The sequence below is a fragment of the Salvelinus namaycush genome, chromosome 42, assembly GCF_016432855.1.
Source record: "Salvelinus namaycush isolate Seneca chromosome 42, SaNama_1.0, whole genome shotgun sequence".
NCBI lineage: Eukaryota > Metazoa > Chordata > Actinopteri > Salmoniformes > Salmonidae > Salvelinus > Salvelinus namaycush.
The window spans coordinates 1377445-1402688 of record NC_052348.1 but is presented as its reverse complement, the minus strand read 5'-3'; the positions used below and the strand labels follow the sequence as shown (position 1 = coordinate 1402688).

The 25244-nt window shown below is 39.9% G+C and overlaps 1 protein-coding gene across 1 annotated transcript in view; it reads right to left on the bottom strand.

The window, feature by feature from the left end:
- LOC120034983 (transmembrane protein 131-like) overlaps positions 1–25244 on the bottom strand; it is a 244245-nt gene that overhangs the window by 4056 nt on the left and 214945 nt on the right. Inside the window, exons 22-31 of the mRNA XM_038981709.1 lie at positions 11373–11559; positions 10596–10781; positions 10004–10153; positions 9072–9690; positions 8773–8888; positions 8131–8303; positions 6804–7010; positions 4265–4340; positions 3744–3859; positions 3282–3408 (exon numbers count right to left, since the gene is read on the bottom strand). Of these exons, the coding sequence (XP_038837637.1) occupies positions 3282–3408; positions 3744–3859; positions 4265–4340; positions 6804–7010; positions 8131–8303; positions 8773–8888; positions 9072–9690; positions 10004–10153; positions 10596–10781; positions 11373–11559 (1957 nt within the window). The remainder of the gene's footprint in view (positions 1–3281; positions 3409–3743; positions 3860–4264; positions 4341–6803; positions 7011–8130; positions 8304–8772; positions 8889–9071; positions 9691–10003; positions 10154–10595; positions 10782–11372; positions 11560–25244) is intronic.

The following is a 25244-nucleotide window of genomic DNA, read 5'->3' as shown; positions in this document are numbered from 1 at the left end:
AAAAAAAGTATATCATTTGACAGGTAACCACATCACAGGGGTAAACACATTTGCCATTATTAAGGATCCCTGGGGTCCAGCAACATTAAGGCAGTTACATATAATTACAAATATTACATAACATTTCACAACACATTAAGTCTGTGCACTCAGGCCACTACTCCAGTACCACATATCTACAATACAAAAGCCATACGCGTGTGTAGAGTGTGTGTGTGTGTTATGTGTATGGGTGTGCCTGTGTCTCTTCACAGTCTCCGCTGTTCCATAAGGTGTATTTTTATTTAAAATATATATATATATCTGATTCTACTGCTTGCATCAGTTACCTGACGTGGAATAGAGTTCCATGTAGTCATGGCTCTATGTAGCACTGTGCGCCTCCCATAGTCTGTTCTGGACTTGGGGATAATGAAGAGACATCTGGTGGCAGGTCTTGTGGGGTATGCATGGGTATCTGAGCTGTGTGTTAGTAGTTTAAACAGACAGCTTGGTGCATTCAGCATGTCAATACTTCTTATAAAATCAAGTAGTGATGAAGTCAATATCTCCTCTACTTTGAGCCATGAGAGATGGACATGCATATCATTAATGTTAGCTCTCCGTGTACATTTATGGGCCAGCCATGCTGCCCTGTTCTGAGCCAAAGTCCCTCTTTGTGGCACCTGACCACACGAATGAGCCCGTAGGACTTGCCTTGTTGATAGTGGTTTTAAGAAGGCAGAGCAGCGCTTTATTATGGACAGACTTCTTCCCCATCTTAGGTACTGTTGCATCAACAACTTAGTTAGTCACCTCAACTTGCTCAATTTCCACATTATTCATTAGAATATGTAGTTGAGGTTTAGGGCTTAGTGAATACTTTGTCCCAAATACAATGCTTTTAGTTTTAGAAACATTTAGGACAAACTTATTTCTTGCAACCCGTTCTGAAACCCGACTGCAGCTTTTTGTTAAGTGTTGCAGCGATTTCACTCGCTGTAGTAGCTGACGTGTAAAGTGTTGAGTCATCCGCATACATAGATACAGAGAATTCCTGATTCTATCTGGATTATGTTGGAGGAGCTTCCATTAAAGAACACCATCTGTGTTCTGTTAGACAGGTAACTCTTCATCAACAATACAGCAGGGGGTGTAAAGCTATAACACATACGTTCTTCCAGCAGCAGACTATGATCAATAATGTCAAAAGCCGCACAGAAGTCTAACAAAACAACTTCTACCATCTTTTTATTATCAATTTCTCTCAGCCAATCAGTCATTTGTGTAAGCATGTTGAATGTCCCTTCCCAGACTTCCCTGAAAGTCTGTCAATATGTTTACTGTAAAATAGCATTGTAGCATAGTTACAGGTTAAATAAAACATAAATACAAATAAATCTGGTCAAACACAATCTGGTAACAGGCTGATTAACTGGCTCTAATAGCCGACCAAAGGGCTTTACAATTCTTGGGTAGCGGAATGACTTTTGCTTCCCTCCAGGCCTGAGGGCACACACTTTCTTATAGGCTTAGAATGAAAATATGGTAAATAGGAGTTTTCCATCCAAGTTGTCAGACCCAGGTGGATTTTTTTCACCTCTTCCACACTCACTTTTCGGAATTCAACATTACAATGCTTGTCTTTCATAATTTGGTCAGATATACTTGGATGTGTAGTGCCAGCGTTTGTTGCTGGCACGTCATGCTTAAGTTTGCTCATCTTGCAGATGAAAACAAATCATTAAAGTAGCTGGCAAGGTGCTGCAAAGCGTATTACTATCCTTCATTTATCTTTGTTTCAGAGGATAGTTTATTCTTTTCATTCAGTTAAGTCACATTATTTCTCAGTTTGCAGTACTGTATAGGTTGTGCAGCCAGACTTATTTGCCATTCATTTTGCCACATCCCTCTCAACCATAAAATGTTTCAATTCCTCATCAATCCATGGGGAATGATCCGTTTTTACAGTTATTTTCTTAATGGGTGCATGCTTATTAGTAACTGGAAAAAGCAATTTCATAAATGTGTCAAGTTCAGCGTCTGGTTGCTCCTCAATACACACCACACACCAGCAAATATTCTTTACATCATCAACATAGGAATCACTACGAAACGTATTGTATGACCTCTTATACACTATATTAGGCCCAGCCTTTGGAACTTTGGTTTTCCTAAATATGGCTACTATATTGTGATCACTACATTCGATGGATTTGGATACTGCTTTAAGGCAGATTTCTGCAGCATTAGTAAAGATGTGATCAACACATGTTGATGAATTCATTTCTGTGCTGTTTGTAAATACCCTGGTAGGTTGACTGACGACCTAAACCCAGAGTGGGGGTGGTGCAGCGGTCTAAGGCACTGCATCTCAGTGCAAGAGGCGTCACTACAGTCCCTAGTTCGAATCCAGGCTGTATCCCATACGCCCGTGATTGGGAGTCCCATAGGGCAAAACACAATTGGACCAGCATCGTCCAGGTTTGGCCGGGGTAGGCCGTCATTGTGAATAAGAATTTGTTCTTAACTGACTTGCCTAGTTAAATAAAGGTTGAAGGCACTGGTTACAGTTTGATGCTTTTTCTTGAGTGGGCAGCTTGATGAAAGCCAGTCAATATTAAGGGCACCCAGAAGAATAGACCTCTGTTGATATCACATACATTATCAAGCATTTCACACATATTATCCAGTTACTGACTGCTAGCAGTTTGTGGTTTATAGCAGCTTCCCACCCGAATGGTCTTTAGGTGAGGCAGGTGAACCTGTAGCCATATTACTTCAACAGTATTTAACATGAGATCCTCTAAGCTTTACAGGAATGTGGCTCTGAATATAGACCGCGACACTGGCCCCATTGGCATTTCTGTCTTTTCTGTAGGTGTTATAACCATGTATTGCTACCACTGTATCATCAAAGGTATTATCGAAGTGAGTTTTAGAATAGGAATGTCATCTATTACTAGCAAGTTATTTCATGAACCTTGTTTCTTAGGATACTTATGTTAATGTGGGCCATTTTTAGCACTCTTCTGGCATTCTTGATTGTTTTTATTGCTTTACTGGGAAGCTTGAGCATGTTTTTTATGTTGGAGGTAATAGTGCAGGGTGAGCTGCACACAGTTGACTTCCTACTAGGGCATACCACCTCAGTGCTATGAACTCTGGTTCATAGGCAAATGATTACTGTATACAATAGCTGTATGATCGACCTGGCCTGACAATCAAAATGGCTTCCTAAGCTACAACATGATTGTACAAAAGACACAATTAGTACATTTCCTCTCGGCTTAGTGACCTACCCATTGAAGGGGGCTGCGGCTTGAGGTACGTAGGGCACGGCCTCTGAGGCGTTGTACCTGAACTCATTGGTGAGGGGCACAGAGGGAGCCGACCAAGTCTCCTCAGGAAAATACTGGCCCGCCACATCTGAGAGAGAAGAGGGAAACAATTAACATAGAGCATTTATAACAAGGTAAGCAGTAACACAGGCTTTATAGTAGGGTTGGAGAAAAAGCCTGCACACTTGGCTGTCCAGAAAGAGGGTTGGCCATCCCCGATTTACGACGCCAAACATTTACAGCAATCGCACTCATTCGCGAAACACATTTATGCAATGACAAACAAAACAATACCCTTGGATGCTAATTTTATAGCACTTCCCATTTTGAGATCAACTTTCTATTTATAATAGACAAGACATTTTACACACAGATTCTGATGTACAGGTATGTCAACATCTATTGACTGAGCACTTCACTCACCCATGGTGCTGTCCATGCGGGCTGCTACAGAAGCGAAGCTGGGGGCAAAGCTGGGGGGCACTGGGGCGGGCTCTGTTGGGCTTTGGCAAGGCTCCTTCCTGTACAGGTTATTCATGCTGCAAACCAGGGGACAGATATAGCACTTTGAGATTATGTGTGTAATGAAAAGCACTTAAGAAATGTACATAAATAATCATCATTATTATTGGAACTTTGACTTCTCCATTAGGGTTGATAGGATCAAAATGTCTTTGTCAGTAAGGACTTTTAGAATGATAGTACACTTCTTGAAACACTATTAAGAGTTGTTCATTTGGTTAGAGTATGGCCGTGCCTGCCACACTACAGTTGTGGGTTGAACTCTAAGTAGCTTTATATAAAACAGTCTGCTAAATGACCATAAGAGTATGTCTTCCATTCTATGTGGTTGCTGTGTGTGTTTACATGTGTGTATTTATCTGTCTGTGTTTGTGCGATTAAATCAGTTAGTGTGTGTGTGTGTGTGTGTGTGTGGTGTGTACCTCTGGGCCTTGTAGGTGGAGTTCATGGTCTGGTAGCAGTCCCTCTCGGCTGGGTAGACACCGTACTGCATGTCCCCTGTGGACACAGACACACAGCTACAGATCACAACTCTGACCCTGCTTTCTAATGAAAACTGGTTAGTTCATTCATCCTTTTTCTACTATATCAGCGTCAGAGAGGGAGAGAGAGCGTGGGAGTAGTAATGTTAATCGAAATTGTTAAAAGGTTTAAATAACAATTCTAAAAAATGCAACAGCGAAAATACTACAAACGTTTAGATAAAAAATAAATTAAAAAAATCTATCAGATATTGACTGCATTTTTGCGCATAAAACATTGTACTGGCACGGACAAATAATGAGTTCAGGCATTGTGGTGGGAATTCAGGAATTACATTTATTGTAAAATGTCATTTTTTTTTATTCACAGGTATTTTTTTAATACTTTGTGATAAAATAAACAATATTATGTGTCTCATTTGCCTGGGTGTATTTGCATTCATGAATACATTTATATAAAGGGGTGGAACAAGGCTACAACCAACAAAAACTTGCTCTGTCTCTAGGCCTACCTGCACTATCTAGACAGCCTCATGAATTATTCACTGTTGTTGTCACGTTCTCTTGCATAATTCAACAAGTGTGTCAAGAGAAGGATAACCATGCATTTTTAAAATCAAAACACTAGCTCTAGATTACACCTATTTATACCTGCTTTCCATTGTTTGCGAGATCAGACATAACATCACCATAATCTGAGGTTTAATTTTCAGAAGTTGCTTTAACTTCACCGTCTCTAATTTGCAAACATTTGAACTAAATCATGACTCTTTTTTCTCTCGATTGCACATAAATCTAAACCGATCAAAATAAGATATCTTTCTTGTGATGTAACTGTCGAGATGGTGCGTTAAATCCCAGACGTTGTGTTAGCGTTCTTATAGACACACAGGAAAACCAATGTATTCCATTGAGCCCATTTCAGCCATTACCAGAGTGGGTTTGGCAGGTCATTAGAAAAATTTCTGCGGTCCTTATGTCAACGAGAAAACACGAACGGCACTAGCAAGTGTGAGAAAAATCTCTTACTCTGGTGACTCTAAGTGACAAGTGGATTTTGCACCCCTCAAAACACAGGAAATAGATGGCTGAGAGAGAGAGAGAGCTGTAGACAGAGAGAGAGAGGTAGACCGAGAGAAAGAGGGAGAGAGAAAGAAATAGGCGGAGAAAAAGAGAGATGGAGAACAGGTGAGGTGAAAGACGGATGCAACATTTCCATGTCTGATGAGGTGTACACTGAGGTGGATTCAAAGATGGGGAATTTGAGAATCTCAGCCCTAACCAACACAGACAAAGTCACTCCGAGCCAATGGACAAGAAAACATCTGGCCTAACCTAACCCAGCACCACGGTGCTCTGTAGAGTCTCCAGTCCCACTTCCAACCCCCCCAGCCCTCGGAGCTCCAGAGCATAGGTCCGGAACTACTATTCTGGAGTGAAAGGAGGACATTTTGATGAGAAGCACATGTGCGGGATGGAATGGAGACCTGTGGGTATCCTGATGAAAGACAGAGCAACAGATCAGATGGAGAGAGAGTTGAGAATAGTAAAGGAACAATATGTAGGGTCCAAAAAAAAAGGAAAAAAAATTCCCTAAAGTTAATCTGTGACTCTAGGGCAGGGTTCTCCAACCCTTCCTGCAGGCTTTCTCTCCAACCCCAGCGGGGCGGCAGGTAGCCTAGCGGTTGGGCCAGTAACCGAAAGGTCGTTGGTTCTAGATTAGGGTTAAAGTGAAAACCTACAGGACGGTAGCTCTCCTGGAACAGGGTTGAAGAGCCCTGCTCTAGGGGCACGTTTCCTGATAAGAGCAGCGCAGTGGTTGTGACAGTGTATGCACTTTCCCTGTCCGAGGTGCTGCAGTAGCGAGTGGGGGGAATGTGTATACACTTAGTGTACAAAACATTGGGAACACCTTCCTAATATTGAGTTGCAACCCCCTTTTGCCCTAAGAACAACCTCAATTCGTCGGGGCATGGACTCTGCAAGGTGTTGAAAGCATTCCACAGAGATACGAGGTCATATTCACTCCAATGCTTCCCACAGTTGGATGTCCTTTGGGGGATGGACCATTCTTGATGCACACACGTGAAAAACCCAGCAGCGTTGCAGTTCTTGACACAGAAAACTGGTGCGCTTGGCATCTACCACCATACCCCGTTCAAAGGCACTTCAATCTTTTGTCTTGCCTCTGAATGGCACACATACACACATAATCCATGTCTCAATTGTCTCAAGGCTTAAAAATCCATCTTTAACCTGTCTCCTCCCCTTCATCTACACTGATTGAAGTGGATTTAACAAGTGACATCAATAAGGGTTCATAGCTTTCACCTGGATTCACCTGGTCAGTCCATGTCATGGAAAGAGCATCATGTACTGTATACTCAGTGTATAGATAAAAGTGTGCTTGTGTGTGTTGTATATAGTGCAGTGTGTGTATGTGTGTGTGAGTGTGCATGCTGCAGTAGTGCGTTCATACTTTTCCTGGCTGAGGTAGTGCAGTGGTGTGTGCGGTGGTGCGAGGCGTCGGGGTCCTTGTCTCCCTCAACGCTGCTGGCAGAACTCCAGCTGTCCCAGCTGCCGCGGCTAGCCCGCACGCTGCCTGATGAGCTGCCCGAGTCTGAGCCCGATTCGCACGCCACGCGCCGCTCCACACACTTCCGCCGTGGCCGCACCAGACACACATCTAGAACAGGAAGGAGGGCGAGAGATGTTGAGGACTGTGTAAAGCCTGTGGCCGAGCAGTAACACTCCAGGCCAGTCAAGTATACCGCTCAATCCCTTCAATTTAATTGGGAATTCCCAATGTTTCTGATAATGTGGCAAAACTGGACATGTACTGTAGCATCTACAATGTCAATGTGTTGAAAAAGAAAAGGCACTTTGGCACCTTCTTGTGGTCAGTCAGGTGTAAATACACTTAGAGATGTCCACATCATCACAGACACAGCAGAATGCTTTCAACGGGATGGTGGTTTAGGTGAGGGGTAGGGTTTAACTTTTGTCAAGTTAACCACAGACTGGCAGATATAGCCACACAGGTTATCAAGTGGTTGAGCGGTGTAACCATAGATGTCCCAGCTTTTTGAGTGTGTGTGTGTGTGTGTGTTTGTCAGGGTTTCCGTTATCCGGTAATAGCCTGCGCTTGGCCTATAAAATATGAAACCGCTCGCATGTATGGTGACAGTTGCGTTATGGAACGAACGTTTGCACGTAGCCTATTGACTTGTGCGCATTGCTGCGCTTATAATGTGAAGAAATAATAGTTGATCAACATTTGAAGCTAAACGTTGTGAACTGTTGCATCAGACTCATTGCTTTTTTTTTTAATGGAGCCTAGGCCTACTGGTTGTATGAATTTGGGATCCATCGTCTCACAACTGTCCTAGAGTATGTTTGGAATAGGCCATTTCTTTCTCGATAAGCTGACCAATAGAATAGGTCAACTTTTATACGATGGGGGATAGTAATTGACATAGGCTAGTGATTTTGCTGTTCGTTATTCTTCTTCTTGGCTGAGGAAAAGTAAATGTGGACAGTTCTTCTAACATCTTCAAAGTGCACATCAGAATTCGGTATTCCGCACGTTGCATCCTCGACTTGCATGTTCTGTTAATATGAATTACCATAATCTAAAATGTGATTTCTGCCATTCTGAGAACCAACGCCCTAATAAGTTACGCACCCAATGCATATGAGTCCAGCAGATTTCTTAAATGTCCGGTCAATTAAAAGGTTGCCGGTCAAATTTCCGCCGCCACATTTTCCTAACGGAAACCCTGGTGTGTGCATGTATATGTACCCACCGTTTTGTTTGAGGGGGCTGCCAGGGTTGGGGCTGGGCTTTGGTGCGTCTGGTTTTCCTGTGGAGCAGCGGTTACGAGTGCGTGTTCCGTTCATATTCTGTTGTTGTTCTCCCGTTCTCCACTCCGGTTCCCTCTCCTGCACTGACATCACAACCACGCTGTGTTCAGGTAGCCTGTGGGAACAGCAAAGACCAATGTCCCTTTTCAATGTCTTTACATTTCCTGCAGCGATTCTACAATCAACAGGGTTACAAACCTTCAACACAGCTGAATGTTCTACTATAAACGCCTGCTGGGGGTAGCTAATTAACGTTTTTTCCTTAAATTTAAATCAATCCCAAATCGAAATAATCAAATTCACCATTTCCCTTTCTACCCAGTTAGAAAATATTAACGTGAAATGTTTTAATTTTTGGTCAATGAACAAAAGCCGCGGTGTGAATTAGGTGTATCACATCTGTGTGGGATGAATAGGTTCATCCCAAGTGTAGGGCAAGAAATTACTTATTGAAGATTGTCTTTTGAGTGCTGTCAATTTCATTCTCTATAGATTTTACAAATGGAATTCTGCACCAAATCAAGATTAATTTGTAAGTGAGCACGCTGTCTATCGCTGTCTATCGATTTGAAGATGCCAGGTACCCAGAAACCCCCTCTGTGTTCTTCCTGCGACTCTTTTTTGCCTTGTTGTTCCCGGCTGGGACACCAGCCTCCGTCTTCTCTGCCTTCTTCCTCTGGCTTTTACCATCTTCTTTGGTCTGGAGGGAGAGAGAACGAGAGAAAGATTAACCTTACATTTCCACCCTGTACTGAAGTACTTAGATTGCACACAAAAAAATCTCTACAGAGCTGTAGGAGAAACCAGGCTACAAGCATCAATCAGAGCAAGCTATCAAATAAAGCCAAGTAATATCCAATTGATCACCCTGTGTATCTCTCACCTCCAGCTCAGAGTTGTCCCTTTTCTCTGTTGTGTCCCTCTTCTCTGCAAACTGCAAATGTGTACCGAGGTCGTACCCTTTCTCTGTCACGGGGCTGCACAGCAGGAGTCCAGGTCGGGGGCCCGGGCCCACAGTGACATTGTCGGGGAAGCCGGCCTGCGTTTCCACGGGAAACATAACCGCCGCCGGCCCCTTGCTGTCCTCCCCCTGGGCGGCGCTCTGTGGGGGAGCTTCCTTAAAGTGCTGTGTCGTTTTCTTAATGTCGATTTGACAGAGGAACGTGGGCTCGTTGTTGTTGCAGGCGTCCGTGCTCAGGTAAGGTTCCAGGGTTTCCAGGTCGGGCGTTAGGTCTAGTTCCCGCTCTTCCTCGGTCGCCGTGGCGGCCGTCGCCGCTGTGGCGGAGGAGCTGGTTTTGTACTTGCCGTAGTAAACAGACACCTTGTGTTTCTTCTGTGGTTGGGTGGGGGTGTTGGAGGCACCCTTCTTGGAGGAGGAGGAAGTGGAGAAGGGCTGTGGCCGGGGGGTGGAGCCGTTGGCCACCGCCGGGGAGCCACGCCCCTTTCCTTTGTCGGAGTTGTGGCAGGTGTCCACGTACGTCTTGCAGCTGCCCTTCATTTTACTGGACACGGACAACAACCAGTTAGAGACTGTGTATGTGTAAACCCATACCAGTGCATTATCACCAGCTAATCAAATGGGTGATAAGCTTCATTTGAAGAACAAAATTAGTTCAGGTTTATGTAGATAACATGCAGCTACTTTTACAAAATGGTTGATGGAACACTTTTACTGGAGTGTTATATCAAGTACCACCAAAACATCTAACTTTAATAACGCTTTATATTGGTAATTAACCATGTAAAACTGTTGATTTCAGGTACAAATATTTGATTGGAAACGGGTCTCTTGTAAAATATATTCCAGAGTCTTACTTGACTCCGTTGGGGGTGATGTTGTTGACGGGGCCGTTGTCCCGGGACAGGGCAGAGTTGTGGATGCTCCGGGTGGTGGGGCTGGAAAACTGAGTCAGGATGTACTGGGCCTGGTGGAAAGCCATCAGACAAACACCCGCCAGGGAGAAGCTGAGAGGAGAGAGAGAGGATACGACTGGTTATTCATTGGGGATACCAGTGCCAACAAATTGACAGAAAGAAGTAGACACTGGTAATCTGGTTGGGGAGTCAAAGTCCATTGTCTTTCAACCTGAAACCTGTTTTATGCAACAACAACAAAATCATGACGCTGTGTACGACATTGGCTTTTCTTCACCCAAAGTTGGCACTAAGTTGGTACTGGTCTATGCGTCTCGGGGTGGCACTTGTTAACTCGAAATGACACAACGACAAGGTTCCAGTTTAACAAAGTTTACTATACTATATGAACACACTACAAGGTAGCCATTCCACTCCAGGCTAGGTTCATCAACAACAAGACTCCCTGCGCAGGCGCACTCTTGACTGAGTGATAGCCCCGTAATAACAGAAATATAGGGATACTTAAAAACATGAACTTAACAGCACTGACCAGGTGAAGATGAGGGTGACCACCCAGAATGTCTCCTCCCAGCTGGGGCCGGGCACCACTTGGGCACAGAGGGGCAGCATGTGGTGGGGCAGCGTCACGTTGAGGGTGAAGGGGAACAATGAGCCGCGCGACGTCACCAGGGTCAGGTCCCGGATCACCCAGGACGACGTGAAGTCTGGAGTGAACCTGGAGGGAGAGAGGGGGTGGAGAAAGAGAGGGGGGAAGGAGAGAGAAGGAGAGAGGAAGAAGGTGGAGTAAGAGAAGGGGAGGGAGAAGGTGGAGTAAGAGAAGGGGAGGGAGAAGGTGGAGTAAGAGAAGGGGAGGGAGAAGGTGGAGTAAGAGAAGGGGAGGGAGAAGGTGGAGTAAGAGAAGGGGAGGGAGAAGGTGGAGTAAGAGAAGGAGAGAAAGAGAGAGAGCGATGAAGGGGGAAAAGAGGAGGGTGAAAAGAAAGAGGGGGAGGTGGAGATAGAGAAAATAGAAGTTGAGACAGTGGGGGGAAAAGGAGAGATGGAAATGAGAGGTCAATGAGCGATACAAATGTCCAAAAACAATTTCTTGATATGTCTCGTATAACAACAAATGATCAACTGAACAATACAAACGTCTTGATATGTTCGGACTTAATACAAAAATGGTACATCCATTTTTCTTTCATTACTTTATGTACCCTTCACTTGAAAGTAACCTGTACACTACTGCTGAGTTAATACAAAATATGTTCACATAAAAAAAAGGTTCAACAACAATCTGCATCCATTCTTCCGTCATTTGACTCACGCAATGGTGATCTCGGACGAGGAGTTGTGGTCCAGGCTGAATGACCTGCACTGCAGCACCTCGAAGCCGAAGCCCTGGCACTTGTAGCCGTTGATGTTCATGGACGTGACCGTAAGGGGCAGCTCCCCGGCGTTCTCCACCTTGAAGCTCTTCCGGATGGCAAACAGAGGCTTGTTGGTGCGCAGGCCTGGGAGGTAGATGGGAGGAAGCATTTTTTGTTTGATGCATGAAGAACTTAGGAAATAAATGAAAGTAGCCAGCCACACACTCTTCAGAACAGTAGAGCAAGACAAGGGCTGAGTCCCAAATGGCACCTTATTCCTTTTATAACGCACTACTTTTGACCAGGGTCCCTACTTTTGACCGAGTACGTCACTATAAAGGGAATAGGGTGACATTTGGTATGCCACCAAGGATTAACTAGCCTAGGGAGGAGAACACACAGATAAGACACGGTTTATTGTCCGTTTAATTACAAGAAATCGGCAATGTGCCATTAAAAGGAGTTTATTACAGGATATGACAGGTTGTACAGCAGAACTACCACCACTAATAGTGGCATAGTAGCATAGATTAAGTAGCATAGTTTCAAATTCAAGGGCCTTATAATTGAGTTTGAATTCCAAACTTGATATCCTACCAATGAACCTGAAAGGTATTGCATTCAATTTTCCATTACTACGAAGCATGGTCATTTGCCTTGACTAATGAATTGTATTAGTAATGCATTGACATATTGATAAACATCTAATAAGATTTAGCTACATACAGTGCATACACTTAAGGGTGGGCGGTATACCGTGTTTTACGACATACCGGTATTCCACACCTAGGCCCTTTGTTGTTCCTCGACCACGAGACACTTGCGTTTATTCTGCATGCAGCACAGCAACAGCGTTGACGACAACGATGCTGTTTTCACTTTGCTTCTTACTGTAAATCCACTAGCGTTCTATAATTACACTTAGTTTGTGTTTCTTACGTCTGCAAACAGCTAGTTTGTCTTTTCTTAGCAAGTTGGGCCTAAATCTTGTTAGCCGCTAATGCTAATCGCTAGTTAGCTGGCTAGCATACCAACATACCAGTGATGGCGTTGATCTAAATCAGGATGTTATTTGTGCAACAGTCTCTTCTAAATCAAAGAGGAATACGCAAAGCATGAATATGTTAGATACATGAAGTAGCTAAGAGAAAACATTAACTGTAGCCAAAGATTATAGGGTCCCCTAGAAAACACTTATCAACACTTTGGTTCCTACCCTGTCACAATAACAACACTGTATTCAAAGTGCCCACTATTATATTCTAACTATAGAATTAGAATAATCATTAGTTCACTCAAGTGTTGTGCTCTAAAACACAAGTCAAATCACAATTGCAACATTTGGTTAAAAATAAGGCCTAGATTGTTTGCCCATATCGTGCAGCCCTATGTGGCAGTGTGGAAATGATCTCAAATAAGTGCAGGAAACACAGAAATTTATGAAAGTGTTTGGTTGAATTGAAGAGTATAAAACAAATCATAATGGAGAAAGACCCATTGGAATCACTTAGAATGTTTGTGTTGCCAGCCTAGGGTCACATATTACTCATAAAGCAAATGTAGAACTTTTAGTATTCAAAAATATAAAATACCATCCTTTTTTTATATTTTTTTTATATACCGTGACATGATATTTTGTCCATATCGCCCAGCCCTACATATACTGCACTCAAATGAAATACACTGCTCAAAAAAATAAAGGGAACACTAAAATAACACATCCTAGATCTGAATGAATGAAATATTCTTATTAAATACTTTTTTCTTTACATAGTTGAATGTGCTGACAACAAAATCACACAAAAATGATCAATGGAAATCAAATTTATCAACCCATGGAGGTCTGGATTTGGAGTCACACTCAAAATTAAAGTGGAAAACCACACTACAGGCTGATCCAACTTTGATGTAATGTCCTTAAAACAAGTCAAAATGAGGCTCAGTAGTGTGTGTGGCCTCCACGTGCCTGTATGACCTCCCTACAACGCCTGGGCATGCTCCTGATGAGGTGGCGGATGGTCTCCTGAGGGATCTCCTCCCAGACCTTGACTAAAGCACCCGCCAACTCCTGGACAGTCTGTGGTGCAACGTGGCTTTGGTGGATGGAGCGAGACATGATGTCCCAGATGTGCTCAATTGGATTCAGGTCTGGGGAACGGGCGGGCCAGTCCATAGCATCAATTCCTTCCTCTTGCAGGAACTGCTGACACACTCCAGCCACATGAGGTCTAGCATGGTCTTGCATTAGGAGGAACCCAGGGCCAACCGCACCAGCATATGGTCTCACAAGGGGTCTGAGGATCTCATCTCGGTACCTAATGGCAGTCAGGCTACCTCTGGCGAGCACATGGAGGGCTGTGCGGCCCCTCAAAGAAATGCCACCCCACACCATGACTGACCCACCGCCAAACCGGTCATGCTGGAGGATGTTGCAGGCAGCAGAACGTTCTCCACGGCGATTTAGATTATAGATTTTATATAGAAAACATTGTTTTCTGTAAAATGTTGGGAAAGGGGTCAAAACGGCAGTTGTTTGTGAAAGTTTAAAAAACACATGGTAGTGCATTTAGTAAAACTGCTGTAACGTAAGTTCCATACTGAATAAACCTTCTCCGCATTTGACAAGCAGAGAAGTAGAGGGAAGTTTTAATCCAATATATTTTTGTCAAACTCTTTGGTTTAGTGGTCAAAATGATAGTTGTTTTGAATTTAATGAATCTGCTAACTTCTGACATTTTTTACCGAAGCCAGAAAAACAGGCGAAGGGTTACAAAAATAGCTCTAGTTACAGATTGGTAGACCCGATTTGAAATCCGACTTGTTGCTTGAAAAGCAGAAGAGTAGGGGTAGATTTTATATAGAAAACATTGTTTTCTGTAAAATGTTGGGAAAGGGGTCAAAACGGCAGTTGTTTGTGAAAGTTGTTTTGAATTTAATGAATCTGCTAACTTCTGACATTTTTTACCGAAGCCAGAAAAACAGGCGAAGGGTTACAAAAAATAGCTCTAGTTACAGATTGGTAGACCCGATTTGAAATCCGACTTGTTGCTTGAAAAGCAGAAGAGTAGGGGTAGATTTTATATAGAAAACATTGTTTTCTGTAAAATGTTGGGAAAGGGGTCAAAACGGCAGTTGTTTGTGAAAGTTTAAAAAACACATGGTAGTGCATTTAGTAAAACTGCTGTAACGTAAGTTCCATACTGAATAAACCTTCTCCGCATTTGACAAGCAGAGAAGTAGAGGGAAGTTTTAATCCAATATTTTTTTGTCAAACTCTTTGGTTTAGTGGTCAAAATGATAGTTGTTTTGAATTTAATGAATCTGCTAACTTCTGACATTTTTTACCGAAGCCAGAAAAACAGGCGAAGGGTTACAAAAATAGCTCTAGTTACAGATTGGTAGACCCGATTTGAAATCCGACTTGTTGCTTGAAAAGCAGAAGAGTAGGGGTAGATTTTATATAGAAAACATTGTTTTCTGTAAAATGTTGGGAAAGGGGTCAAAACGGCAGTTGTTTGTGAAAGTTTAAAAAACACATGGTAGTGCATTTAGTAAAACTGCTGTAACGTAAGTTCCATACTGAATAAACCTTCTCCGCATTTGACAAGCAGAGAAGTAGAGGGAAGTTTTAATCCAATATATTTTTGTCAAACTCTTTGGTTTAGTGGTCAAAATGATAGTTGTTTTGAATTTAATGAATCTGCTAACTTCTGACATTTTTTACCGAAGCCAGAAAAACAGGCGAAGGGTTACAAAAATAGCTCTAGTTACAGATTGGTAGACCCGATTTGAAATCCGACTTGTTGCTTGAAAAGCAGAAGAGTAGGGGTAGATTTTATATAGAAAACATTGTTTTCTGTAAAATGTTGGGAAAGGGGTCAAAACGGCAGTTGTTTGTGAAAGTTTAAAAAACACATGGTAGTGCATTTAGTAAAACTGCTGTAACGTAAGTTCCATACTGAATAAACCTTCTCCGCATTTGACAAGCAGAGAAGTAGAGGGAAGTTTTAATCCAATATATTTTTGTCAAACTCTTTGGTTTAGTGGTCAAAATGATAGTTGTTTTGAATTTAATGAATCTGCTAACTTCTGACATTTTTTACCGAAGCCAGAAAAACAGGCGAAGGGTTACAAAAATAGCTCTAGTTACAGATTGGTAGACCCGATTTGAAATCCGACTTGTTGCTTGAAAAGCAGAAGAGTAGGGGTAGATTTTATATAGAAAACATTGTTTTCTGTAAAATGTTGGGAAAGGGGTCAAAACGGCAGTTGTTTGTGAAAGTTGTTTTGAATTTAATGAATCTGCTAACTTCTGACATTTTTTACCGAAGCCAGAAAAACAGGCGAAGGGTTACAAAAAATAGCTCTAGTTACAGATTGGTAGACCCGATTTGAAATCCGACTTGTTGCTTGAAAAGCAGAAGAGTAGGGGTAGATTTTATATAGAAAACATTGTTTTCTGTAAAATGTTGGGAAAGGGGTCAAAACGGCAGTTGTTTGTGAAAGTTTAAAAAACACATGGTAGTGCATTTAGTAAAACTGCTGTAACGTAAGTTCCATACTGAATAAACCTTCTCCGCATTTGACAAGCAGAGAAGTAGAGGGAAGTTTTAATCCAATATATTTTTGTCAAACTCTTTGGTTTAGTGGTCAAAATGATAGTTGTTTTGAATTTAATGAATCTGCTAACTTCTGACATTTTTTACCGAAGCCAGAAAAACAGGCGAAGGGTTACAAAAATAGCTCTAGTTACAGATTGGTAGACCCGATTTGAAATCCGACTTGTTGCTTGAAAAGCAGAAGAGTAGGGGTAGATTTTATATAGAAAACATTGTTTTCTGTAAAATGTTGGGAAAGGGGTCAAAACGGCAGTTGTTTGTGAAAGTTTAAAAAACACATGGTAGTGCATTTAGTAAAACTGCTGTAACGTAAGTTCCATACTGAATAAACCTTCTCCGCATTTGACAAGCAGAGAAGTAGAGGGAAGTTTTAATCCAATATATTTTTGTCAAACTCTTTGGTTTAGTGGTCAAAATGATAGTTGTTTTGAATTTAATGAATCTGCTAACTTCTGACATTTTTTACCGAAGCCAGAAAAACAGGCGAAGGGTTACAAAAATAGCTCTAGTTACAGATTGGTAGACCCGATTTGAAATCCGACTTGTTGCTTGAAAAGCAGAAGAGTAGGGGTAGATTTTATATAGAAAACATTGTTTTCTGTAAAATGTTGGGAAAGGGGTCAAAACGGCAGTTGTTTGTGAAAGTTTAAAAAACACATGGTAGTGCATTTAGTAAAACTGCTGTAACGTAAGTTCCATACTGAATAAACCTTCTCCGCATTTGACAAGCAGAGAAGTAGAGGGAAGTTTTAATCCAATATATTTTTGTCAAACTCTTTGGTTTAGTGGTCAAAATGATAGTTGTTTTGAATTTAATGAATCTGCTAACTTCTGACATTTTTTACCGAAGCCAGAAAAACAGGCGAAGGGTTACAAAAATAGCTCTAGTTACAGATTGGTAGACCCGATTTGAAATCCGACTTGTTGCTTGAAAAGCAGAAGAGTAGGGGTAGATTTTATATAGAAAACATTGTTTTCTGTAAAATGTTGGGAAAGGGGTCAAAACGGCAGTTGTTTGTGAAAGTTTAAAAAACACATGGTAGTGCATTTAGTAAAACTGCTGTAACGTAAGTTCCATACTGAATAAACCTTCTCCGCATTTGACAAGCAGAGAAGTAGAGGGAAGTTTTAATCCAATATATTTTTGTCAAACTCTTTGGTTTAGTGGTCAAAATGATAGTTGTTTTGAATTTAATGAATCTGCTAACTTCTGACATTTTTTACCGAAGCCAGAAAAACAGGCGAAGGGTTACAAAAATAGCTCTAGTTACAGATTGGTAGACCCGATTTGAAATCCGACTTGTTGCTTGAAAAGCAGAAGAGTAGGGGTAGATTTTATATAGAAAACATTGTTTTCTGTAAAATGTTGGGAAAGGGGTCAAAACGGCAGTTGTTTGTGAAAGTTTAAAAAACACATGGTAGTGCATTTAGTAAAACTGCTGTAACGTAAGTTCCATACTGAATAAACCTTCTCCGCATTTGACAAGCAGAGAAGTAGAGGGAAGTTTTAATCCAATATATTTTTGTCAAACTCTTTGGTTTAGTGGTCAAAATGATAGTTGTTTTGAATTTAATGAATCTGCTAACTTCTGACATTTTTTACCGAAGCCAGAAAAACAGGCGAAGGGTTACAAAAATAGCTCTAGTTACAGATTGGTAGACCCGATTTGAAATCCGACTTGTTGCTTGAAAAGCAGAAGAGTAGGGGTAGATTTTATATAGAAAACATTGTTTTCTGTAAAATGTTGGGAAAGGGGTCAAAACGGCAGTTGTTTGTGAAAGTTGTTTTGAATTTAATGAATCTGCTAACTTCTGACATTTTTTACCGAAGCCAGAAAAACAGGCGAAGGGTTACAAAAATAGCTCTAGTTACAGATTGGTAGACCCGATTTGAAATCCGACTTGTTGCTTGAAAAGCAGAAGAGTAGGGGTAGATTTTATATAGAAAACATTGTTTTCTGTAAAATGTTGGGAAAGGGGTCAAAACGGCAGTTGTTTGTGAAAGTTTAAAAAACACATGGTAGTGCATTTAGTAAAACTGCTGTAACGTAAGTTCCATACTGAATAAACCTTCTCCGCATTTGACAAGCAGAGAAGTAGAGGGAAGTTTTAATCCAATATATTTTTGTCAAACTCTTTGGTTTAGTGGTCAAAATGATAGTTGTTTTGAATTTAATGAATCTGCTAACTTCTGACATTTTTTACCGAAGCCAGAAAAACAGGCGAAGGGTTACAAAAATAGCTCTAGTTACAGATTGGTAGACCCGATTTGAAATCCGACTTGTTGCTTGAAAAGCAGAAGAGTAGGGGTAGATTTTATATAGAAAACATTGTTTTCTGTAAAATGTTGGGAAAGGGGTCAAAACGGCAGTTGTTTGTGAAAGTTTAAAAAACACATGGTAGTGCATTTAGTAAAACTGCTGTAACGTAAGTTCCATACTGAATAAACCTTCTCCGCATTTGACAAGCAGAGAAGTAGAGGGAAGTTTTAATCCAATATATTTTTGTCAAACTCTTTGGTTTAGTGGTCAAAATGATAGTTGTTTTGAATTTAATGAATCTGCTAACTTCTGACATTTTTTACCGAAGCCAGAAAAACAGGCGAAGGGTTACAAAAATAGCTCTAGTTACAGATTGGTAGACCCGATTTGAAATCCGACTTGTTGCTTGAAAAGCAGAAGAGTAGGGGTAGATTTTATATAGAAAACATTGTTTTCTGTAAAATGTTGGGAAAGGGGTCAAAACGGCAGTTGTTTGTGAAAGTTTAAAAAACACATGGTAGTGCATTTAGTAAAACTGCTGTAACGTAAGTTCCATACTGAATAAACCTTCTCCGCATTTGACAAGCAGAGAAGTAGAGGGAAGTTTTAATCCAATATATTTTTGTCAAACTCTTTGGTTTAGTGGTCAAAATGATAGTTGTTTTGAATTTAATGAATCTGCTAACTTCTGACATTTTTTACCGAAGCCAGAAAAACAGGCGAAGGGTTACAAAAATAGCTCTAGTTACAGATTGGTAGACCCGATTTGAAATCCGACTTGTTGCTTGAAAAGCAGAAGAGTAGGGGTAGATTTTATATAGAAAACATTGTTTTCTGTAAAATGTTGGGAAAGGGGTCAAAACGGCAGTTGTTTGTGAAAGTTGTTTTGAATTTAATGAATCTGCTAACTTCTGACATTTTTTACCGAAGCCAGAAAAACAGGCGAAGGGTTACAAAAATAGCTCTAGTTACAGATTGGTAGACCCGATTTGAAATCCGACTTGTTGCTTGAAAAGCAGAAGAGTAGGGGTAGATTTTATATAGAAAACATTGTTTTCTGTAAAATGTTGGGAAAGGGGTCAAAACGGCAGTTGTTTGTGAAAGTTTAAAAAACACATGGTAGTGCATTTAGTAAAACTGCTGTAACGTAAGTTCCATACTGAATAAACCTTCTCCGCATTTGACAAGCAGAGAAGTAGAGGGAAGTTTTAATCCAATATATTTTTGTCAAACTCTTTGGTTTAGTGGTCAAAATGATAGTTGTTTTGAATTTAATGAATCTGCTAACTTCTGACATTTTTTACCGAAGCCAGAAAAACAGGCGAAGGGTTACAAAAATAGCTCTAGTTACAGATTGGTAGACCCGATTTGAAATCCGACTTGTTGCTTGAAAAGCAGAAGAGTAGGGGTAGATTTTATATAGAAAACATTGTTTTCTGTAAAATGTTGGGAAAGGGGTCAAAACGGCAGTTGTTTGTGAAAGTTTAAAAAACACATGGTAGTGCATTTAGTAAAACTGCTGTAACGTAAGTTCCATACTGAATAAACCTTCTCCGCATTTGACAAGCAGAGAAGTAGAGGGAAGTTTTAATCCAATATATTTTTGTCAAACTCTTTGGTTTAGTGGTCAAAATGATAGTTGTTTTGAATTTAATGAATCTGCTAACTTCTGACATTTTTACCGAAGCCAGAAAAACAGGCGAAGGGTTACAAAAAATAGCATCTATTTACAGATTGGTAGACCCGTTTGAAATCCGACTTGTTGCTTGAAAAGCAGAAGAGTAGGGGTAGATTTTATATAGAAAAATTGTTTTCTGTAAAATGTTGGGAAGGGTCAAAACGGCAGTTGTTTTGTGAAAGTTTAAAAAACACATGGTAGTGCATTTAGTAAAACTGCTGTAACTAAGTTCCATACTGAATAAACCTTCTCCGCATTTGACAAGCAGAGAATAGAGGGAAGTTTTAATCCAATATATTTTTGTCAAACTCTTTGTTTAGTGGTCAAAATGATAGTTGTTTTGAATTTAATGAATCTGCTAACTTCTGACATTTTTTACCGAAGCCAGAAAAAACAGGCGAAGGGTTACAAAAATAGCTCTAGTTACAGATTGGTAGACCCGATTTGAAATCCGACTTGTTGCTTGAAAAGCAAAGAGTAGGGGTAGATTTTATATAGAAACATTGTTTTCTGTAAAATGTTGGGAAAGGGGTCAAAACGGCAGTTGTTTGTGAAAGTTTAAAAAACACATGGTAGTGCTTTAGTAAAACTGCTGTAACGTAAGTTCCATACTGAATAAACCTTCTCCGCATTTGACAAGCAGAAAGTAGAGGGAGTTTAATCCAATATATTTTTGTCAAACTCTTTGTTTAGTGGTCAAATGATAGTTTTTTTGAATTTAGAATCTGCTAACTTCTGACATTTTTTACCGAGCCAGAAAAACAGGCGAAGGGTTACAAAAATAGCTCTAGTTACAGATTGGTAGACCCGATTTGAAATCCGACTTGTTGCTTGAAAAGCAGAAGAGTAGGGGTAGATTTTATATAGAAAACATTGTTTTCTGTAAAATGTTGGGAAAGGGGTCAAAGCGGTTGTTTGTGAAAGTTTAAAAACACATGGTAGTGCATTTAGTAAAACTGCTGTAACGTAAGTTCCATACTGAATAAACCTTCTCCGCATTTGACAAGCAGAAAGTGAGGGAAGTTTTAATCCAATATTTTTTGTCAAACTCTTTGGTTTAGTGGTCAAATGATAGTCTTTTTGAATTTAATGAATCTGCTAACTTCTGACATTTTTTACCGAAGCCAGAAAAACAGGCGAAGGGTTACAAAAATAGCTCTAGTTACAGATTGGTAGACCCGATTTGAAATCCGACTTGTTGCTTGAAAAGCAGAGATCGAGGGGTAGATTTTATAAGAAAACATTGTTTTCTGTAAAATGTTGGGAAAGGGTCAAACGGCAGTTTTTGTGAAAGTTGTTTTGAATTTAATGAATCTGCTAACTTCTGACATTTTTTACCGAAGCCAGAAAAACAGGCGAAGGGTTACAAAAATAGCTCTAGTTACAGATTGGTAGACCCGATTTAAATCCGACTTGTTGCTTGAAAAGCAGAAGAGTAGGGGTAGATTTTATATAGAAAACATTGTTTTCTGTAAAATGTGGGGAAAGGGGTCAAAACGGCAGTTGTTTGTGAAAGTTTAAAAAACACATGGTAGTGCATTTAGTAAAACTGCTGTAACGTAAGTTCCATACTGAATAAACCTTCTCCGCATTTGACAAGCAGAGAGGTAGAGGGAAGTTTTAATCCAATATATTTTTGTCAAACTCTTTGGTTTAGTGGTCAAAATGATAGTTGTTTTGAATTTATGAATCTGCTAACTTCTGACATTTTTTACCAAGCCAGAAAAACAGGCGAAGGGTTACAAAAATAGCTCTAGTTACAGATTGGTAGACCCGATTTGAAATCCGACTTGTTGCTTGAAAAGCAGAAGAGTAGGGTAGATTTTATATAGAAAACATTGTTTTCTGTAAAATGTTGGGAAAGGGGTCAAAACGGCAGTTGTTTGTGAAAGTTTAAAAAACACATGGTATTGCATTTAGTAAAACTGCTGTAACGTAAGTTCCATACTGAATAAACCTTCTCCGCATTTGACAAGCAGAGAGAGTAGAGGGAAGTTTTAATCCAATATATTTTTGTCAAACTCTTTGGTTTAGTGGTCAAAATGATAGTTGTTTTGAATTTAATGAATCTGCTAACTTCTGACATTTTTTACCGAAGCCAGAAAAACAGGCGAAGGGTTACAAAAAAAGCTCTAGTTACAGATTGGTAGACCCGATTTGAAATCCGACTTGTTGCTTGAAAAGCAGAAGAGTAGGGGTAGATTTTATATAGAAAACATTGTTTTCTGTAAAATGTTGGGAAAGGGGTCAAAACGGCAGTTGTTTGTGAAAGTTTAAAAAACACATGGTAGTGCATTTAGTAAAACTGCTGTAACGTAAGTTCCATACTGAATAAACCTTCTCCGCATTTGACAAGCAGAGAAGTAGAGGGAAGTTTTAATCCAATATATTTTTGTCAAACTCTTTGGTTTAGTGTCAAAATGATAGTTGTTTTGAATTTAATGAATCTGCTAACTTCTGACATTTTTTACCGAAGCCAGAAAAACAGGCGAAGGGTTACAAAAATAGCTCTAGTTACAGATTGGTAGACCCGATTTGAAATCCGACTTGTTGCTTGAAAAGCAGAAGAGTAGGGGTAATTTTATATAGAAAACATTGTTTTCTGTAAAATGTTGGGAAAGGGGTCAAAACGGCAGTTGTTTGTGAAAGTTGTTTTGAATTTAATGAATCTGCTAACTTCTTGACATTTTTTACCGAAGCCAGAAAAACAGGCGAAGGGTTACAAAAAATAGCTCTAGTTACAGATTGGTAGACCCGATTTGAAATCCGACTTGTTGCTTGAAAAGCAGAAGAGTAGGGGTAGATTTTATATAGAAAACATTGTTTTCTGTAAAATGTTGGGAAAGGGGTCAAAACGGCAGTTTTTTGTGAAAGTTTAAAAAACACATGGTAGTGCATTTAGTAAAACTGCTGTAACGTAAGTTCCATACTGAATAAACCTTCTCCGCATTTGACAAGCAGAGAAGTAGAGGGAAGTTTTAATCCAATATATTTTTGTCAAACTCTTTGGTTTAGTGTTCAAAATGATAGTTGTTTTGAATTTAATGAATCTGCTAACTTCTGACATTTTTTACCGAAGCCAGAAAAAACAGGCGAAGGGTTACAAAAATAGCTCTAGTTACAGATTGGTAGACCCGATTTGAAATCCGACTTGTTGCTTGAAAAGCAGAAGAGTAGGGTAGATTTTATATAGAAAACATTGTTTTCTGTAAAATGTTGGAAAGGGGTCAAAACGGCAGTTGTTTGTGAAAGTTTAAAAACACATGGTATTGCATTTAGTAAACTGCTGTAACGTAAGTTCCATTGAATAAACCTTCTCCGCATTGACAAGCAGAGAGTAGGGAAGTTTATCATATATTTTTGTCAAACTCTTTGTTATGTCAAAATGATATGTTGTTTTGAATTTAATGATCTGCTAACTTCTGACATTTTTTACCGAAGCCAGAAAAACAGGCGAAGGTTTACCAAAAATAGCTCTAGTTACAGATTGGTAGACCCGATTTGAAATCCGACTTGTTGCTTAAAAGCAGAAGAGTAGGGGTAGATTTTATATAAAAACATTGTTTTCTGTAAAATGTTGGGAAAGGGGTCAAAACGGCAGTTGTTTGTGAAAGTTTAAAAAACACATGGTAGTGCATTTAGTAAACTGCTGTACGTAATTTCCATACTGAATAAACCTTCTCCCGATTTGACACGAGAAAGTAGGGGAAGTTTTAATCCAATATATTTTTGTCAAACTCTTTGGTTTAGTGGTCAAAATGATAGTTTTTTTGAATTTAATGAATCTGCTAACTTCTGACATTTTTTACCGAAGCCAGAAAAACAGGCGAAGGGTTACAAAAATAGCTCTAGTTACAGATTGGTAGACCCGATTTGAAATCCGACTTGTTGCTTGAAAAGCAGAAGAGTAGGGTAGATTTTTATATGAAAACATTGTTTTCTGTAAAATGTTGGGAAAGGGTCAGATCGCAGTTGTTTGTGAAAGTTTAAAAAACACATGGTAGTGCATTTAGTAAAACTGCTGTAACGTAAGTTCCATACTGAATAAACCTTCTCCGCATTTGACAAGCAAGAAGTAGAGGGAAGTTTTAATCCAATATATTTTTGTCAAACTCTTTGGTTTAGTGGTCAAATGATAGTTGTTTTGAATTTAATGAATCTGCTAACTTCTGACATTTTTTACCGAAGCCAGAAAAACAGGCGAAGGGTTACAAAAATAGCTCTAGTTACAGATTGGTAGACCCGATTTGAATCCGACTTGTTGCTTGAAAAGCAGAAGAGTGGGGGTAGATTTTATATAGAAACATTGTTTTCTGTAAAATGTTGGGAAAGGGGTCAAAACGGCAGTTGTTTGTGAAAGTTTAAAAAAACACATGGTAGTGCATTTAGTAAAACTGCTGTAACGTAGTTCCATACTGAATAAACCTTCTCCGCATTTGACAAGCAGAGAAGTAGAGGGAAGTTTTAATCCAATATATTTTTGTCAAACTCTTTGGTTTAGTGGTCAAAATGATAGTTGTTTTGAATTTAATGAATCTGCTAACTTCTGACATTTTTACCGAAGCCAGAAAAACAGGCGAAGGGTTACAAAAATAGCTCTAGTTACAGATTGGTAGACCCGATTTGAAATCCGACTTGTTGCTTGAAAAGCAGAAGAGTAGGGGTAGATTTTATATAGAAAACATTGTTTTCTGTAAAATGTTGGGAAAGGGGTCAAAACGGCAGTTTGTTTGTGAAAGGTTGTTGAATTTAATGAATCTGCTAACTTCTGACATTTTTTACCGAAGCCAAAAACCAGGCGAAGGGTTACAAAAAATAGTCTAGTTACAGATTGGTAGACCCGATTTGAATCCGACTTGTTCTTGAAAAGCAGAAGAGTAGGGAATTTATATAGAAAACATTGTTTTCTGTAAAATGTTGGGAAAGGGGTCAAAACGGCAGTTGTTTGTGAAAGTTTAAAAAACACATGGTAGTGCATTTAGTAAAACTGCTGTAACGTAAGTTCCATACTGAATAAACCTTCTCCGCTTTGACAAGCAGAGAAGTAGAGGGAAGTTTTAATCCAATATATTTTTGTCAAACTCTTGGTTTAGTGGTCAAAATGATAGTTGTTTTGAATTTAATGAATCTGCTAACTTCTGACATTTTTTACCGAAGCCAGAAAAACAGGCGAAGGGTTACAAAAATAGCTCTAGTTACAGATTGGTAGACCCGATTTGAAATCCGACTTGTTGCTTGAAAAGCAGAAGAGTAGGGGTAGATTTTATATAG